At 35.1% G+C, this 15,694-nt stretch overlaps 3 protein-coding genes across 3 annotated transcripts; 1 reads left to right on the forward strand and 2 right to left on the reverse strand.

Annotated features, from left to right (window-relative positions):
- Nucleotides 1-2,785: 2,785 nt before the first annotated feature.
- Nucleotides 2,786-6,119, reverse strand: LOC126848063 (uncharacterized). The gene is made up of 6 exons (XM_050588596.1): nucleotides 5,939-6,119; nucleotides 5,411-5,869; nucleotides 4,826-5,319; nucleotides 4,518-4,762; nucleotides 3,205-3,268; nucleotides 2,786-3,130 (listed from the first exon to the last, which is right to left on the reverse strand). Exons 1-6 carry the CDS (start codon nucleotides 6,043-6,045, stop codon nucleotides 2,943-2,945), a joined length of 1,557 nt encoding a protein of 518 aa, XP_050444553.1. The 5' UTR covers nucleotides 6,046-6,119; the 3' UTR covers nucleotides 2,786-2,942.
- Nucleotides 6,120-6,212: 93 nt separating this feature from the next.
- On the forward strand, nucleotides 6,213-7,702 carry LOC126848068 (proteasome subunit alpha type-5). Its single transcript, XM_050588609.1, has 3 exons — nucleotides 6,213-6,378; nucleotides 6,844-7,404; nucleotides 7,482-7,702. Exons 2-3 carry the CDS (start codon nucleotides 6,844-6,846, stop codon nucleotides 7,647-7,649), a joined length of 729 nt encoding a protein of 242 aa, XP_050444566.1. The 5' UTR covers nucleotides 6,213-6,378; the 3' UTR covers nucleotides 7,650-7,702.
- Nucleotides 7,703-12,551: 4,849 nt separating this feature from the next.
- On the reverse strand, nucleotides 12,552-14,763 carry LOC126848361 (skin secretory protein xP2). The gene is made up of 2 exons (XM_050589195.1): nucleotides 14,654-14,763; nucleotides 12,552-14,351 (listed from the first exon to the last, which is right to left on the reverse strand). The coding sequence occupies exons 1-2, from the start codon at nucleotides 14,663-14,665 to the stop codon at nucleotides 13,206-13,208; spliced, it is 1,158 nt and encodes a 385-aa protein (XP_050445152.1). The 5' UTR covers nucleotides 14,666-14,763; the 3' UTR covers nucleotides 12,552-13,205.
- Between the last annotated feature and the right edge of the window lie 931 nt (nucleotides 14,764-15,694).

Below are 15,694 nucleotides of genomic sequence, written 5' to 3' on the forward strand. Positions count from 1 at the left end.
AATTACATGTAATGTATATGAAGTCTATGCGAAAGACATAGGAAATATATCAACACATCGGTTCTTTAATAGAGAAAAGACATAGGCGTAGGCGCTTGTGTTCAGTTCTCATATCTTTTTCGTGCGGAGAATCCACGACTTATTTATTAGACGCCGACGCGGATTCGATTCGATGCAGCCTTTATTAATACGATGATCTGGTTCGTTTGTCGCATCGATTATCTACTGGCGATCTATCAATCATGATACGGTAGATGTCTTTTAATGAAGACTTCGCGCAAAAGAGCTGCGAATGTTAAAATTCTTGAGATAAGATATGACCTTTCTTATTAATGTTCTACAATGATAAAAATTATATTATAATTTTTACTTTAATATTTTTTCCGTGCAGATAGTCACTTCTGCATATAATACATATTTTTACAAATATTTTATTTGGTACTTTTTGTTAAAAAACGTATACTTTCTCTGACATTTAAAAACCCTGATATTTAAAATATATAAAAATGCATAAAATAACCGTGATATCAAAAGTTTTTGGGCGCTAACTTTTTAAAGAAGCATTTTTCAACCCATGTTTATAGAAAATTTTTTGTTCAGAATTAAATTTCCTATAAAATGTCTCAGAGAATGGGCGGAACATTTAAACCCACCCTGTATAAGAAAAAGAATAGATTTTTTTTTAAACAATAAAATAAGAAAGTACATTAAAAGCAAAAATTTCCTAGCATCTCTGAGTTCTCGAGGATGAGAAAACAATTTTTTATTCTCTCTAGATTCAACTCTTGTATACTCTTAAATAATATTTCTTTGAGTCTAAAATTACAACAAACCATTCAGAATTGCTCTCAATCATAATTGGAAACAAAGGAAAAACATCCGCTACAGTTGGCTCACTCTTCCCTCTCTTTCTTTCTTTTAATATATTCGGATATCTCTCGCCGGAATTTATTGCGTCAACGAGTTGATTATCAAGGAGACGGTCAAAATTTACGCACCTGAGCGATCTCTCGCGGTCAAACGACCGGGCGCTTCTTATGCTTCTCCTGCTCCTCCTCGTCAATGTCTATGAATATTAATAAGGTTGGCAATCGATGAAATCCTCTGCGCGTTGGACGGAGGACATTTCTCTTACGAGACGCGGTATTACATCGAATTCACTTAATTACGCCAATCGATTCTTATCGCGCAAATAGATATTTCATTCATGGGCGAAATCTGTGTCTTATGATTTTTGATATGGCTCATACAAAAAAAGTGAAAATTTTCGACATCCATTTTCTAGATCTTCGTGATCGGCAATAATTGTGCGCTAGCTTCTAAAAGAACTTGCGTTCTTTTCAAGAAACCGCTCCTATCAATATATCGATCGCGCGATCAACATGTGGTGTACCTATTAGAAATCTCATCTTGCTTCCACGATCCCCATCTCACGCGCGGAAATAATTACTCGTGGCAATTAACCACATATATAATTAACTGATAAATTTCGCGTTAATTGCTCTTCTTTACGCCGGTCCAAGATTGATCGTTCGATGGGATGGGCCGTTATTTAAATCAAAAGCAATTTATATCCGACGTTCGTACGCGAGGAGCGTGTAATGTGCGTCTACTTTTATGCGCAAAACGTGCGAGATATCTTGTCGAATATATGCGGCCTTTCTCGAGAAAATAACTCGAATAAAACTCACGTGCGTTATAAATCTATTATCCTCTGTTACGTCGCGCATATTTGCGCCCGATCGTACATTTACGGAATAAAACTGGACCCTTGCACGTTGCAACTATCCATAATAAAATCTTATTCTTCATTGAAAGTACGCCATAAATCAGCGATCGGTTATGCTCGATTAGATCGCGTATTACGTCCGGAAACGTATTATTACATTTCGTAAATCCTTCGTATCACGCGTATTACAGTTAAATAGAACGTACACATAATATGCTCTACGAGAAGATAATTATCCGATATTATTTATTTACCGATATCCGATCCCGTTCCGCCGCGCGCGACGACTGGAAATCACGCCGTTTGGATTCTAATTCCATTAGAAAGGAAAACGCGTAACTTGTCATGTACGTACCGTACGTGTATGTGTTTCGAAACTTCCGGTATAATTAACGCACAAGTCGGTATATACGCGCAGGCGGGATTTCTCATCCACCGCGATTGCTCCTCGCTTAGTTGCGCGCGCACGGATGACATTAATAAACACCTATTACGGGGACGACGACGTCATATCGTTCCTCGTAAAATTGTTCGCGGTGAGAAACAGCCACAACGGTGACAAATTATCATCTTGAATTGTGAGGGCAAAGAGAGAGAATTAAAGACAGGCGTATTAATTAATAAAATTATTAAAATATATACATTTCTTGAAAGAATAATTAAACGTTTTATAATTTTTAAATGCAAATGAATCTCGACATTTCTATTTTGAGCGATTTCGTGAAAGAATGTGGAGAAAAGTGGACTTTACTTATCACGAATCTATTTACTGATTTGTCGAACAATATTCTTTAAAAGTGATTAAATTATCATATTATACATATTAAAAGAAATATTAATGAAGGATTCATTATTAGAGTAAATAAATTTCACTTCGAGTTGCAATTTAATAGGCAACGGTATACTTATATACGCAATTGCTAATAGATCATGAACTCTAATAGTTTTTATTATATCATAAATCACTCGACCATGAATAAAATATTTCTCTATATAACACGATATCATATTTCGTCTAATGATATAGATTGTAATTCGGCGAACGATATAGCAGGATACATTTCCAATCGATTTAATTGGAATGACAATTATTAATCATTGCATCTTACAGATACAGTTATGTAGCGAATAATAATTTAATAAGTATTATAATTTAATAAGTTAATTATCTAGATCATCGGTCGCAATTTCGCGGGGAATAATTCAAATTTTTCTAATCACGATGTAAAGGAGCGATTCGAATCGAATTCCCATCCGCATCCTCATGCAATGTTAAGCCCATCGTTTGTAACACAAGATTATCTGCTACTCCCTCCTTTTTACAATTTCGAATAATATCTTGATTCTCAGGGTTTCCTTCACACAGATTTCTCAAAGCGAAGATGGTCCATTGCAATATAACTGCGTAGAAATTGTCGGTGATATAAACAAATATGCGATTCGAGTAATAAAACGTAATTAAAAATTAAACTTACGCGGATTCCTCGCGTCGATATTGCAACAATCCAAGAGTAATGGAATTCCATCTATTTCACGAAACTGAAATCACACATAAATATATCATTATCGTATTTTTCTTTAAAACATTTTCAAGTATCTCAAATCACATCATTTTTGTCCGTACATATAATTATATATTAATTATAATTAAATAATGTATGACAAATATTTCTGAATGACCAATGACGAATATATTATAATTGGGATGGTCGGCAAAAAATTATCTATATATTTATGTCTGCGATAGTGTACATGTCATCCTTTGTGGGAAATTAGATTAGCATTCCGTTTGCAGGCTCTCGTGTGTTAGCGTTTTGATTCATCGCAACTAATTTATCTGTCAATATATGTGCGATGCGAACTTTGTCATCTCGCAGCGTAGGCATATCAGATTTCGATCATTTTGCCGCATCTCTCAGTTGGACGGGGATACTTAATTTCGTTTTGTCTGACGCGACCGGCTGCGAATCTTTTGTTTGCGATATTCTGTATCATCCACACACGAGATTGTAATCAGCGGGAGAGAAATATCGATTTCCTGTACCGTCATAGCGCATAACAAAAGCCAAATTTATATTTGCAGCTATCAAGGTGCTTCATATTTAAAAATCATTTATCATTGTACATTAGCATGTATACATATATAATACAACATATATAATATGCAATGCAGTTATGTATATATATAGAAAATAATAATTAAGGTACAGTTGTAATCAGAAGAGAAAGTCTATTATGAAATTAATTAGTTTCAATAATACGCACACATAATAATAATTAGATGACTGTTATATAATTTATATTAAAAATAATATATTAGACATTTCAATAAAAATATTTTAGTTTTTTCATCATGTGACTCTCAAGTGGTATTGTCGCGACTATTTTAATAGTATACTCGAATAAATATGTATATAATATTAAAAAAAAAGAACAAAAACTATCTTTTAAAATTTTAACTAAAGATTCATAGAAATAATATCTAAATATCAGTGTAATTACTACGTATCTTTTAGACATTTATATTTTATAGTTTTTAATTTGTTGTAATTTTATATTAAAAAAAAAAAAATTAGACATTTCAGTCAAAAATATTTTAGCTTTTTCATTATGCAAATCTCGAGTGGTATTGTCGCAACTATTTTAACGATACACTCAAATCAAACGCTTAAGATTAATAAGAAATGTTCTTTATCGACATTAGGTACATTTTATAAATTTGCATTTGTAAAAAAATTCTTGCAAAAATTTAATATTTAACAAAAAAATATTATATACTTGTACTTACGAGATCTTGACACATTTTGTTCTTGTGTACCATATTTGCAATAACTTGTATTAATCCTGCCTTAAAACCATATACAGGATGATCTTGTGGATCGAACTTTGCTATCGTTGGTTCAGCGTCATGCATTACCGAATTTAAATCAATTGTTTCTTCTTGAGCATCCGGTACCACTTGACTTAAATTCGTTATTGGAGTAAAATAATTATCTCCTTCTTTTCCCAACATGTGCAAAGACATCAAGAGAACTGTAAATGTATCATAGATTTTTATATCTCTGATCAGAGTGTATTGAAAATTGTTGTACTTACATTTGCAATTAATAAGCAAAGGCCTGGCATTTTTTGAAAACTTGTATCGCGTAGTAAGAAGCCCCAAAATATTAAGAATCAAAATAATTTCTGTAGGATCTACGCTATCCATATATGTGTCTACAGTTTTTAAAATAAGATCACTATTTTTACAAAACGTTAATGCTAGAAACTCAGCCTGATCATCTGTGAGTACTGTATTGTGATCAGATTGCCAAGACTCCCAGAGTTCATTGTAAATAACTTCAAGTAAATCTAACTTTTCACTCATGGCCATGTTACTATATATATTTTCAAATACATTTGACAGATGTAACAGGCGCAACAATGCATCCTTTGCAGACGTAAAACCTTCTTTAATAGCTTTTAATAAAAGCGAATATAGATCTTTTTCATTATTTACAAAATAGTCGTAATGTAATTCTTTTAGTGCGTTGTGTACATATATGCATGCTGCATTAACAAGGAGTTTGTGATCAGATTGCATGCTATTCCTAAAAATAATAAAAATAAAATATTATAGATATATTTGAAAAATATTGAATATTTATATTTAATTATATATAATTATATTCATAAACTTACAGAATAGCTTGCTTTAAATTATCACAGTTTAAATATCTCACCATATCATTGTCTGCAGACATTACACTTGGACATGCATATGTAAACAAATTACATAAAAATTGAATGCTGAGTCTAAAGATATCTAGTTCACTGTCAGTCAAGCAATCTATGGACTTATTATGAGTTTTAATATAATTTACAGTCCACTTTATAACTCCATCGTAAGGGAAATGAGAATCGTGTGGATAATCGCAATTCTGCGTGTGTTTACATAAATCACTCTTAGCTAATTCATTATATAAATTTTTGTTGTATTCGTCAGATTCTATACTTTCCAACGTGTGTCGTTTGTACTTATATGTGTCGAGGCAAGAGTTACCCAGACATTTCAAGCATAAAATTTTAATCACATCTGGAGTGGTTTCGGTTACAAGTATCTGACATATCTGTGCTAAAATACTTGCATCAGGCAATATCCTGAAACATATATATAATAATTACTTGATATGATTGTCTATAAATTTTTTTATATTATTTCATACATACTCTGACTCCTGTTTGACAAAATGTTTTGGTTTGACATTTTCTAATAATTGAACCCAATCTTTCTCTTTTATAATTATGTTTAATTTTTGAGAATTAATATGTGTCATTTTTTTTTTTTATAAATTGCCACTATTTATTTACTTATTGTTTAGACGAAGGTTATACGCTCTTCGTACACAAGTGGCACACAGTTCATGTTGAATGATTGGTCCATTTTTGCAGCGTCAACCAATCATCATGTGAAATAAGTCACCAACTATATTCTATTGAAAATACGCCCTAAGAACCATCAACGATTACGCCAATGTCATTGGGCTCCCTACCATTTGCCGCCACTGCATTCAACTCTCCGCAACTGGCTTCGTGACTGGCGTTTGTCAAATCGGCGTTTCACGTACTATTTACATTCATTTATCAATTATTAACAAAAACAAAGCAAGGTAAGTTATAATTCAGTCGCTAAAAATATAGAAAACTAAGTATTATATTTGTTTGATTAGATTAGCTTGCATAAAAACATTCGATTTCGTTTTGCTATGTCATTCTTGATTAACCGACTTACTTCAATTTGTATTGTTAGTTTAAACTTTTATTCGTTTCTACCGATACTTGAACGTTTTATCCGATATTATAATTATATTAACAGATGTTTTTATAACTTGTAACTTTAGTGAATTTATTTATGTGTCATTTGTAATAGTGCTTAACCTCAAATCTATTGTATGTTATATATTATGTATTTGTCTAAAAAATTAATCTAAATTTACACTACTATCTTAACAATCTGAAAAATTAAACAGATAATTGAATATAATTTAAGTTAAAATTCAAGTATTTATAAATGTAAGACAGAATTTTATTTTATTTATATATTAAACTTGTGTAAATCTTTTGTTTCTTTTAAGATGTTTCTAACACGTTCAGAGTATGATCGTGGAGTGAATACCTTCTCGCCGGAGGGAAGATTATTTCAAGTAGAATACGCCATAGAAGCCATAAAACTTGGCTCTACTGCCATTGGAATCGCAACAACAGAAGGAGTCGTTCTAGCAGTGGAAAAACGCATCACTTCTTCTTTAATGGAACCAACAACTGTAGAAAAAATTGTAGAAATTGATAAACATATAGGTTGCGCCGCATCTGGTCTAATGGCCGATTCGCGAACAATGATCGATAGAGCTCGAGTCGAATGCCAGAATCATTGGTTTGTCTACAATGAAAGAATGACGGTAGAATCGACTGCTCAAGCGGTATCTAATTTAGCTATACAGTTTGGAGACAGCGATGACGATGGTACTGCCATGTCTAGACCATTTGGTGTGGCAATGTTATTTGCTGGCATTGATGAGAAAGGTCCACAATTGTATCATATGGATCCATCTGGGACTTTTGTTCAGTTTGATGCAAAAGCCATAGGATCTGGTAGTGAAGGAGCTCAACAAAATCTTCAAGAAGTGTATCATAAGGTAATCTTACTATTGAATTAATTTAAACTGCATACATATTTATCTCTTCATATTGCAATAAAATATCACTCTTACAGTCTATGACGCTTAAGGAAGCATTGAAAGCAGCACTGACAATATTAAAGCAAGTAATGGAAGAAAAACTGAATGATACCAATATCGAAGTAATGACAATGACACCTGGACAATTGTTTCATATGTTTACTAAAGCAGAATTACAAGAGGTGATTAAAGATATCGCTTAAAATATATACAAAGTATTATAAACAATTCTCATTATACCAGATCATGGAAAGTATGAATTTTTTATATGGAGCAGCATAATTGTAAATTATACCTTTATAGGGGGAAATGCTTTGCTTTTATATATTAGCACTCTTATTTATTATCTTTAGAAAGAATATAAAAAAGAGAACACACATATATTTTTTATTTAAAAAAATTTTTTTTAAAGATGATATAATAGAGTGCCAAATATATAGAATTGAAAACAAGCAGAAAGTTAAATTAATTATATTAAATATATATAAAGAATATATTAAATATACAGAAGTCAAACATATGCTATAAAATTGATTTATATCTTTTTTATGAATTCAACCTATATGTTCTCTTTTGACATATACATACACGCATATACAGAAGTAAAGCATTTGCCAACATAAAATGAACTTATAATCTCTAAAATTAATTTGCAGCTCCTTTCATATTATATTCCTAATATCCTTTTCGTAATATAAAAAAACCTTATATATAATAATATAATAATATTATATATAAAATTAAAATTTAATTTCTGTGTTTTTCACAAATACAATCCACTTTTAAAATGTTATATATATATATATAAAATGTATGTATGTATAATATATATTTATTTTTTCGGTTTTTTAACGATACATACATAAACATTTTATTATTCGATTTAGTTGATAGACTTTGGCGTCTCGTCAGAGGAAGAGATAATGAAACCAACAAATGGTAACTCCTTTCCAATACCTCAGCCCTCTGCTCCTCTCAACGGATAATCCAGAAGATGCTTCAATTTCTCTTCCAGATACTCCTATGCTCCATACTTCACTCCTGTACGTATTATTTTCATACATTGGTGCCATTTATTATCTTGATATTTTTCCATAAAGATTAAATGAATAAATTTTAATTCGAAGTCATATGTTAACGTAGTGAAAAATTATATTTAAAATAATGCAGCTGCGCGTTCTTTTTTCTTATAGTATTATTCGCTAGATGAATCGGACATAAGAAATTTTTCGTTTGACGTTATATCGTGTATCTTGAAATAACGTTGAAAAAATTTGGAACGATAAATACTTTTTGCCACGAGCGAAGGAAATGGTGTAACGCAGCGGACATGTTCAGATCGATTCGTTGTTAAATTCGTAGCGGTTGGAAATGAGCGCGCGACGGATGGCTCGTTTTCGATTAAAAGCCGTCCGCCGCGACTGAATGCGCGTATCCGAAATCAATAATTAATTTTGCCGGCTAGCCGAGAACGGGACGAAATGGCTTGGCGGAAATGGTCGGATACCGCTTGGGTTGGATGCTGCGATGCCCCGATAAAACGTCCCTTTTTATCCCGTTCTCTCGGCTGCCAGATTATTGGATATTATTCCATTTCAAGCGTTCAATCCCGCTACGATTCGCTCGCTTGGATTCCCACGGGGGGGGTTTCCCTGTCGCCTATTGATTGCACTGTACAACTCTTAAAATGTATATGTATATTTTTGTAACGCTGCTGAAATTGTACATTTTCGTCGTGCTATGCTTAGCACGCACAAGAGTATTGCACGAATCAAATCACATAAAAAAGCACGGTTCTTTTCATTCCGTTGAAGAATGCCTCGTGTAAGATGTGTATCTCTCTCGAGCATGCTTAATAGCGGGGAAAGTCTACAATATAACAATAATTGGTAGAAATTTTTATTACGATTTAAAAACGAGAGATAACAGTACTAATACATTATTTAATATTTCAAAACGATATATTTACAATAATAGAAAAATGCTTTAAAAATAATCTTTTTCTCAATATAATCGTATACAAAAAAAAAAAAATACCGATAGATTTTTGACCGTGTAACACGATTTAATTATCGATTTCTTCAAAATTGTTTCGGCCAAAAAATAATCCCAGAACAATACGCGCGCGAGACACGGTACGGTCGTGGATTATTGAGGGTAAATCGCTTGGCGGAAGCGATATGGGTTCGAGCAAGACTAAGGGACTAAGGCAAACGGAGTGAGGAAGAGAGGTCGATTCGAGCACGGCCGAGAAGGACTGGTAATTAACTGCGAGAGGGAGAAGCGGTGAGATAGTCCCGTTTGAGTCCCTGAGAATCCCCAGGGACCTGACCCGTCGTATCAGACGCCAAACACTCACTCCCACACATCGAGCCCGTCGTCCTCGAAGCGCGCTGCCACGTTCAAGTTTCGCGCTACGATAATTGCTTTCGCTTCACAGTCTCGCTACCGACACTCTTGCCACAGCGACGATGTGGATAAGAGAACTCACTCTACGCAAGCTTTGCGCGAACAAACGTGGAACGGGAAACGTTGGAACGTTAAAGTGGAAGTAGATGATGGCGTAGGAATTTCGAGTTTATGCGATTGACTCTCCCTCTGTTTTCACGAGAAGCTGTCGAATATCTTTTTTCCGAAGACGTGATGTTTTCATTGGAAAAGAGCGAAATATATTATTTGAATGTACAACAACAACATGTTTGACATTTCTATAGAAATACAATATATAAATAATTTAAAATTTAACTCCGAAATGTAAGCGTTGTGTTGATAAAAAACTAGATTATTTTAAAATAATTATCAATGCTTATATAAAATATTATATTTAGGGAGAAAATTATGCGAACTGAAGATATATATATATATATATATATATATATATATATATATATATATATATATATATATATATATATATATATATATATATATATATATATATATAATTCATACTTTACACACACACACACACAACTATTGTACCGTGTGGGAGATTACGAAACGATGATTATACAGACTGATCCGGAAATAAGATGCGCATATACTTCCGTTAAACGAACGAAATACGGTGCAACGAGACGGTTAGTAGCGGTGCATCGCGCAACAAACTTTCTTCCTTATTATTACCAAAGAGCGCCGATAGAAAACCGGAAGTGCACGCGGCATCTCGATGTAGGAGAAGGAGTCTGATATTTGTGTGCACACGGGGCTATAATTCACGCATCGCAGAATCGTCGTGATTTTTTTCACTTTCACGGAGAGCCGGTCGTTCGCCCAACACGCGGTCTCTCCTCCCGTTGCATTGCAGTGCTACACCCATACTTATACATACATCCATGCACACGCATCATATCCTAACGTCTAACAATTTGCGCTCTTAGTTTAGCGATATTTAATAATAATAATAATATGTCTTTATTACATGCAAACTAATATACAACAGACGGCGTACGGCAAGAGTGTATTGCTTATTGCATTTGCGATAAAAGACGAATTTCAGCTAGTAATTCATTATAGAATACAAAATATAAATATGCGATCGAATAGATCGTTAGGTCCAGTGGCATTTTATGATATCTTATTCATATATAATTTCATAGCCGACCACAGACTAATCCTATCGTTAGGCCGTTATGTTTATATTTTAATAATGCGCCAAGTATATCCAATATTAGAAATTGCATATAACGAGGAGACGCGAACGAATTTTACGAGGGTTTTTTTTATAGTATTGCATCATTATCGATTTCTCTTTATGTTTGATAATATTATATGTAATTTGTTGTAATTTTTTGCCACGTGTAAAAGGACGCGGAAGTGAGATTTTATTAGCGGTTGAACGAGCATCTAAGCAACGATATAATGTCTAACGGATTTTTTTTTTTTTAATAAGAAAGGCAGAATATGATTTACAACAGACACATTTTAATCTTTATTTCTATTTAATTGCGCTCGAGTTACGCCGCGGCAGCGGGGACTGATAATATCGATAGGAAACTTGAGTAAAGCCAACTGTCCAGCCTGTACGAAATAGGAAATTTGTCAATGTGATCGACCCAATTTTTCTCATCAGAAATATTTTATGATTTATGATATTTGTATTATCCTTCCCCTTTCCCTGTATAGAGACGAATATATGTGATCGAATTAAATGAGTTAAGGCAAATTTATTTTTATATGAAATATTAATTCGAAGCTAATTGAGTAATTAATTTAATATTGAATGTGGAAGAATTCGCTTTTAAATTACAACGTTTCTGACGTTCGAATATTTTGCAAGTCGTGAAAAAAATTCCCAAATCAATTTTTTGATCGCGAAAAAATCGACTCGGTGAAAGGAATGGCGATAGAAATCTTTGAGATGCATATGCCTCGTAGATATCCGCCTAGTGAAATATGACGTTTACACGTGTGTTACGCGGCAGATACAGGAGCCTCGATGGAGAAAGTAATGCTTTCCTGAACGCGACGCGTGTATATCTTAATTGCGACCGGAAGGCACGAGAATTAAAATTCTCTCAAGAATCGAAAGTGCTTACGAAAGTCCATGTTCCTTCTGTCTCGCCAGCAGGACACTAGACTTCCTTTTCATTTGCATGGGATCCTTTTCTTTTGCCTTCTTGATGTAAACGACGACGGGGACGATTTCTCAAGAAGCTAATAACAATAATATCGCGCTTTTATTCTGTTTGCTAGACCGGAAAGCGAATGCGGAAAAGATCGTTGTAATTTACATGATTACATGTAACTTCAATCGTACTTTTTGGACTTCGTGTCATCGAATTTTTTTTTTCTTTTTTTTTTGTTTGAATCTCGCAACGCATAAGAAATTTTTTTTTTTCTTCTCGACAGCAGGATAACGAATGTAGAAGAGTGAAAGTCTCTCGCATTCGTCTAACAGTCAACGAAATTCTCCCGAGAAAGTAAATCTTGACGTTGATTTATATCACGCTGCGAGCGTAGCGTAACGTTTCGGCGTATGAATTTAGGCATTACGCATTAATGTATCATTTCATCCAACTGCGTATTATCTCATTTTCTTTTTTTGTTAGATAAGAAAAACGATCTTGGGATCTTAGTTCGGGATAAAGATCAAGAAAAATGAGTAATAGGGACAGAAGTTTATTAAATCTTTCATATAAAAAGATACGTACTTTTTTCACAATATATTCTTTACTTAACTTACTTAGGTACATTTCTCAGTATGGTAAACATACTTCACAGCAATATTATTGCACGAACATAACGAATCGCCGCGAACATTAAGCGAATAATGTTCGTTGAAGCTTACACGTATTTTTCTGTGTCTTTAAAAAAATATATATGCAAGATGTTTATTTAGACTTTTGACAGAGAAAGATATGCGTCAATCTATATAATATCGATAGAATATTCGATTCACTCATGTCTCATCAACATGCAGCCTAAAAATATTTTGACCGAAATAATCGCCCCAATTGTGCGTTTTTGGAAAAAATGTACATACAAAAATACATCAATAAATTCGTCAATCGTAGATATTATTATAGCTATAGCTCATCCGTTAATTGCACGTAATTGTCATATTCCTCTTCGTACGACAATCTCGGGATAAGAATTTCTACTTATTAAAATTTAGATCAATTGCCGAGATCTCTTCAAGAGTATCTAAAACGATCCAACGAAATGATATACCGATTCGAAGAAAAGCGAGTGATCACATCGAGAGAGAAGGTAAGAAGACTTCTCGTGACGTTCGTTTCACATCATCGTCGTGAAGATCAGCCGTGAAACGATTCGTAACCGCCGCCCCCGAAACCACCACCAGAGTGAGACTCGTAACCGCCTCCGTCGCCTCCGTAACCACCGCCATAACCACCGCCACCGCCGAAATCACCGCCGCCGCCGCCGCCGCCGCTATAGTCCTCGTGCTTTGGTATGTGCACCGGCACGGCCACCGGAACTTTAACCGGTACCGGTACTTCCTTCTCAACCGGAACCGGCACCTCCTTCTCGACGATGTATGGCTTGTCTACTGGTACCTTGATCGGCACCGGGACCGGCTTCTCCACCGGTACCGGCACCGGTTTGTGCACGTCGTAGGGTTGCGGCACCGGCACTTTCACCGGCACTGGATACGGTTTTGGCACCGGGACCGGATACGGCTTGTCTACCGGCACCTTCACTTCGTACGGTATCGGCTTCTCGACTGGCACCGGATACGGCTTTTCAACGGTGACCGGATACGGTTTCGGCACGTGGACCGGGTACGGTTTATCCACCGGCACCTTCACCTCGTAGGGCACCGGTTTTTCTACTGGATACGGTTGCGGTACCGGTATCTTTACTTTCACCGGGAAGGGCACGTGCTTCTCGACCGTGTAGGGTTGAGGTACCGGCACCTTCACCGGCACCGGTATGTGCTTTTCCACAGTGTAGGGTTGCGGCACGTATACCTTAACTTCGTAAGGCTTGTCCACGGGTACCTTCACCTCGTACGGTACCTTCTTCTCGACGGTATACGGCTGCGGCACATGTACTGGCACCTTGACGAACACCTTCACCGGGTAGGGCACGTGCTTCTCGACGGTGTAGGGCTGCGGCACGCCGACCTTCACCTCATACGGCACGTGTTTCTCCACCAGGTAAGGCACGTGCTTTGTTACTTCGTACGGTACCGGCACTTTCTTTACAACCGTCACTGCCTTCACGTGCTCGTGATGATCGTAGCCTCCACCACCACCGCCACCACCGCCTCCGCCTCCGCCACCGCCGCCCAAGTCACCGTAACTGTGAACCAGCCCACGTTTCTCCGTCTTCTTTTCCGTTGATTCCGCCTCGACGTTCTGCGACTTATTGTCACTCGCCTCACTCGACTCCTTCGAGCATATAACTTGAGTGGCTAGTGCCACCAAAATGATGGCAATCTGAAGTCACGTGTCAAAGATATACATATTCGTGTATTAACAATTAATAAATGATAAAAATTAATATGCGCGTTTATCAAGTTGCTGAAAAATATTTTTAGATCTTGAACGCGTGAGAATATTTCTTCTTATTTTTTTAATCGAGAATCGACGATTAATATCTTTTTGCAGCAAAAGAAATTGGGCAAAAGAAATTTTATATTATACGTATATTATACATTAATTTCAAATTGCAAGATGTATTATATCTATCCAAGATCTGATTTAATCTCAGCCACTTCTTTAACGATGCACTAACTTACCTTGATATTCATTTTCGAGTTCGCGTATGTTTTTAGCGTGGCGTATGACCACTAACTGAACCGCTGCGTTTTCTAGTCTGAGCCTTATATAGCCCGCGCTATAATAGCTTGGCACTTTCCCTGCACCTCATCGCTTATATTATCCGTATGGAGTGCTTGCTTTATAGTAGTAGTACAAAAAAAGTCGCCTGGGCGAGTTCAGGAAATAAACACGCGTGCGAATTCGCTTCATGATAGCCTAAAGTTCAACAACATCGAATTCGAAAATATCTATCGACGTGCGATTTATATCGCGCGAAATTCACTTTCTTTCTCATCGATGCATATGACAAATCACATGCATAGATAGATCCTTGCATAATATATTATATCTTCCTCTTTTTATCTTTTATTTTATTTAAAAAGTCTTTTCTACATTTTTTTTTCAAAAGTTGTGGACAAACTTAAAGATATAATTTTTTTCCCAAAATCCATATTTACCTATATTAAATGGATGAAAACAAATTAGATGTATATGCGTGTGCATAAGATATTTAACAAGCTACACTGACAATGAGAAAAAATTCTTTATTTAACTAAATGCATTTAATCAAGTTAACAATTTTTTTCTCAGTGTAATAAAAAGACAATGCTAGAAATTACTATTGTCTTTAAGAATAGTTACTTTATCAGATATTCTTCTAAATAGAAACTTGCGAATAAACATAGTACATTTTCTGTACCGTAGATATATCGATGCGATCGCTTTTTATATTTCCATCTCATCAAGAAAATAAAATATGTCAAAATCCTATTATATTATATAATTACATTAACACGAATAACCAGGGCTACAAAGTAAATGGAGGAAGTTGATGTTCTTGGAGTTATGGTTGGCGAATGTGCAACACCGTGATTTCCGTCTCTCCTTGTTATAAAAGTTGCGCCACGCTAAATCAACATTTTTGTTTGTATCTGTAATGTGTTTTTTCTCGGTAAATCACCGATAGAAAACTAACGTAACGTTGAACGAGGAAAAATATGCAAATAACTTCCGAATGT

The sequence above is a fragment of the Cataglyphis hispanica genome, chromosome 3 (genome assembly GCF_021464435.1).
Source record: "Cataglyphis hispanica isolate Lineage 1 chromosome 3, ULB_Chis1_1.0, whole genome shotgun sequence".
In the NCBI taxonomy this organism is placed as follows: Eukaryota; Metazoa; Arthropoda; class Insecta; order Hymenoptera; family Formicidae; genus Cataglyphis; species Cataglyphis hispanica.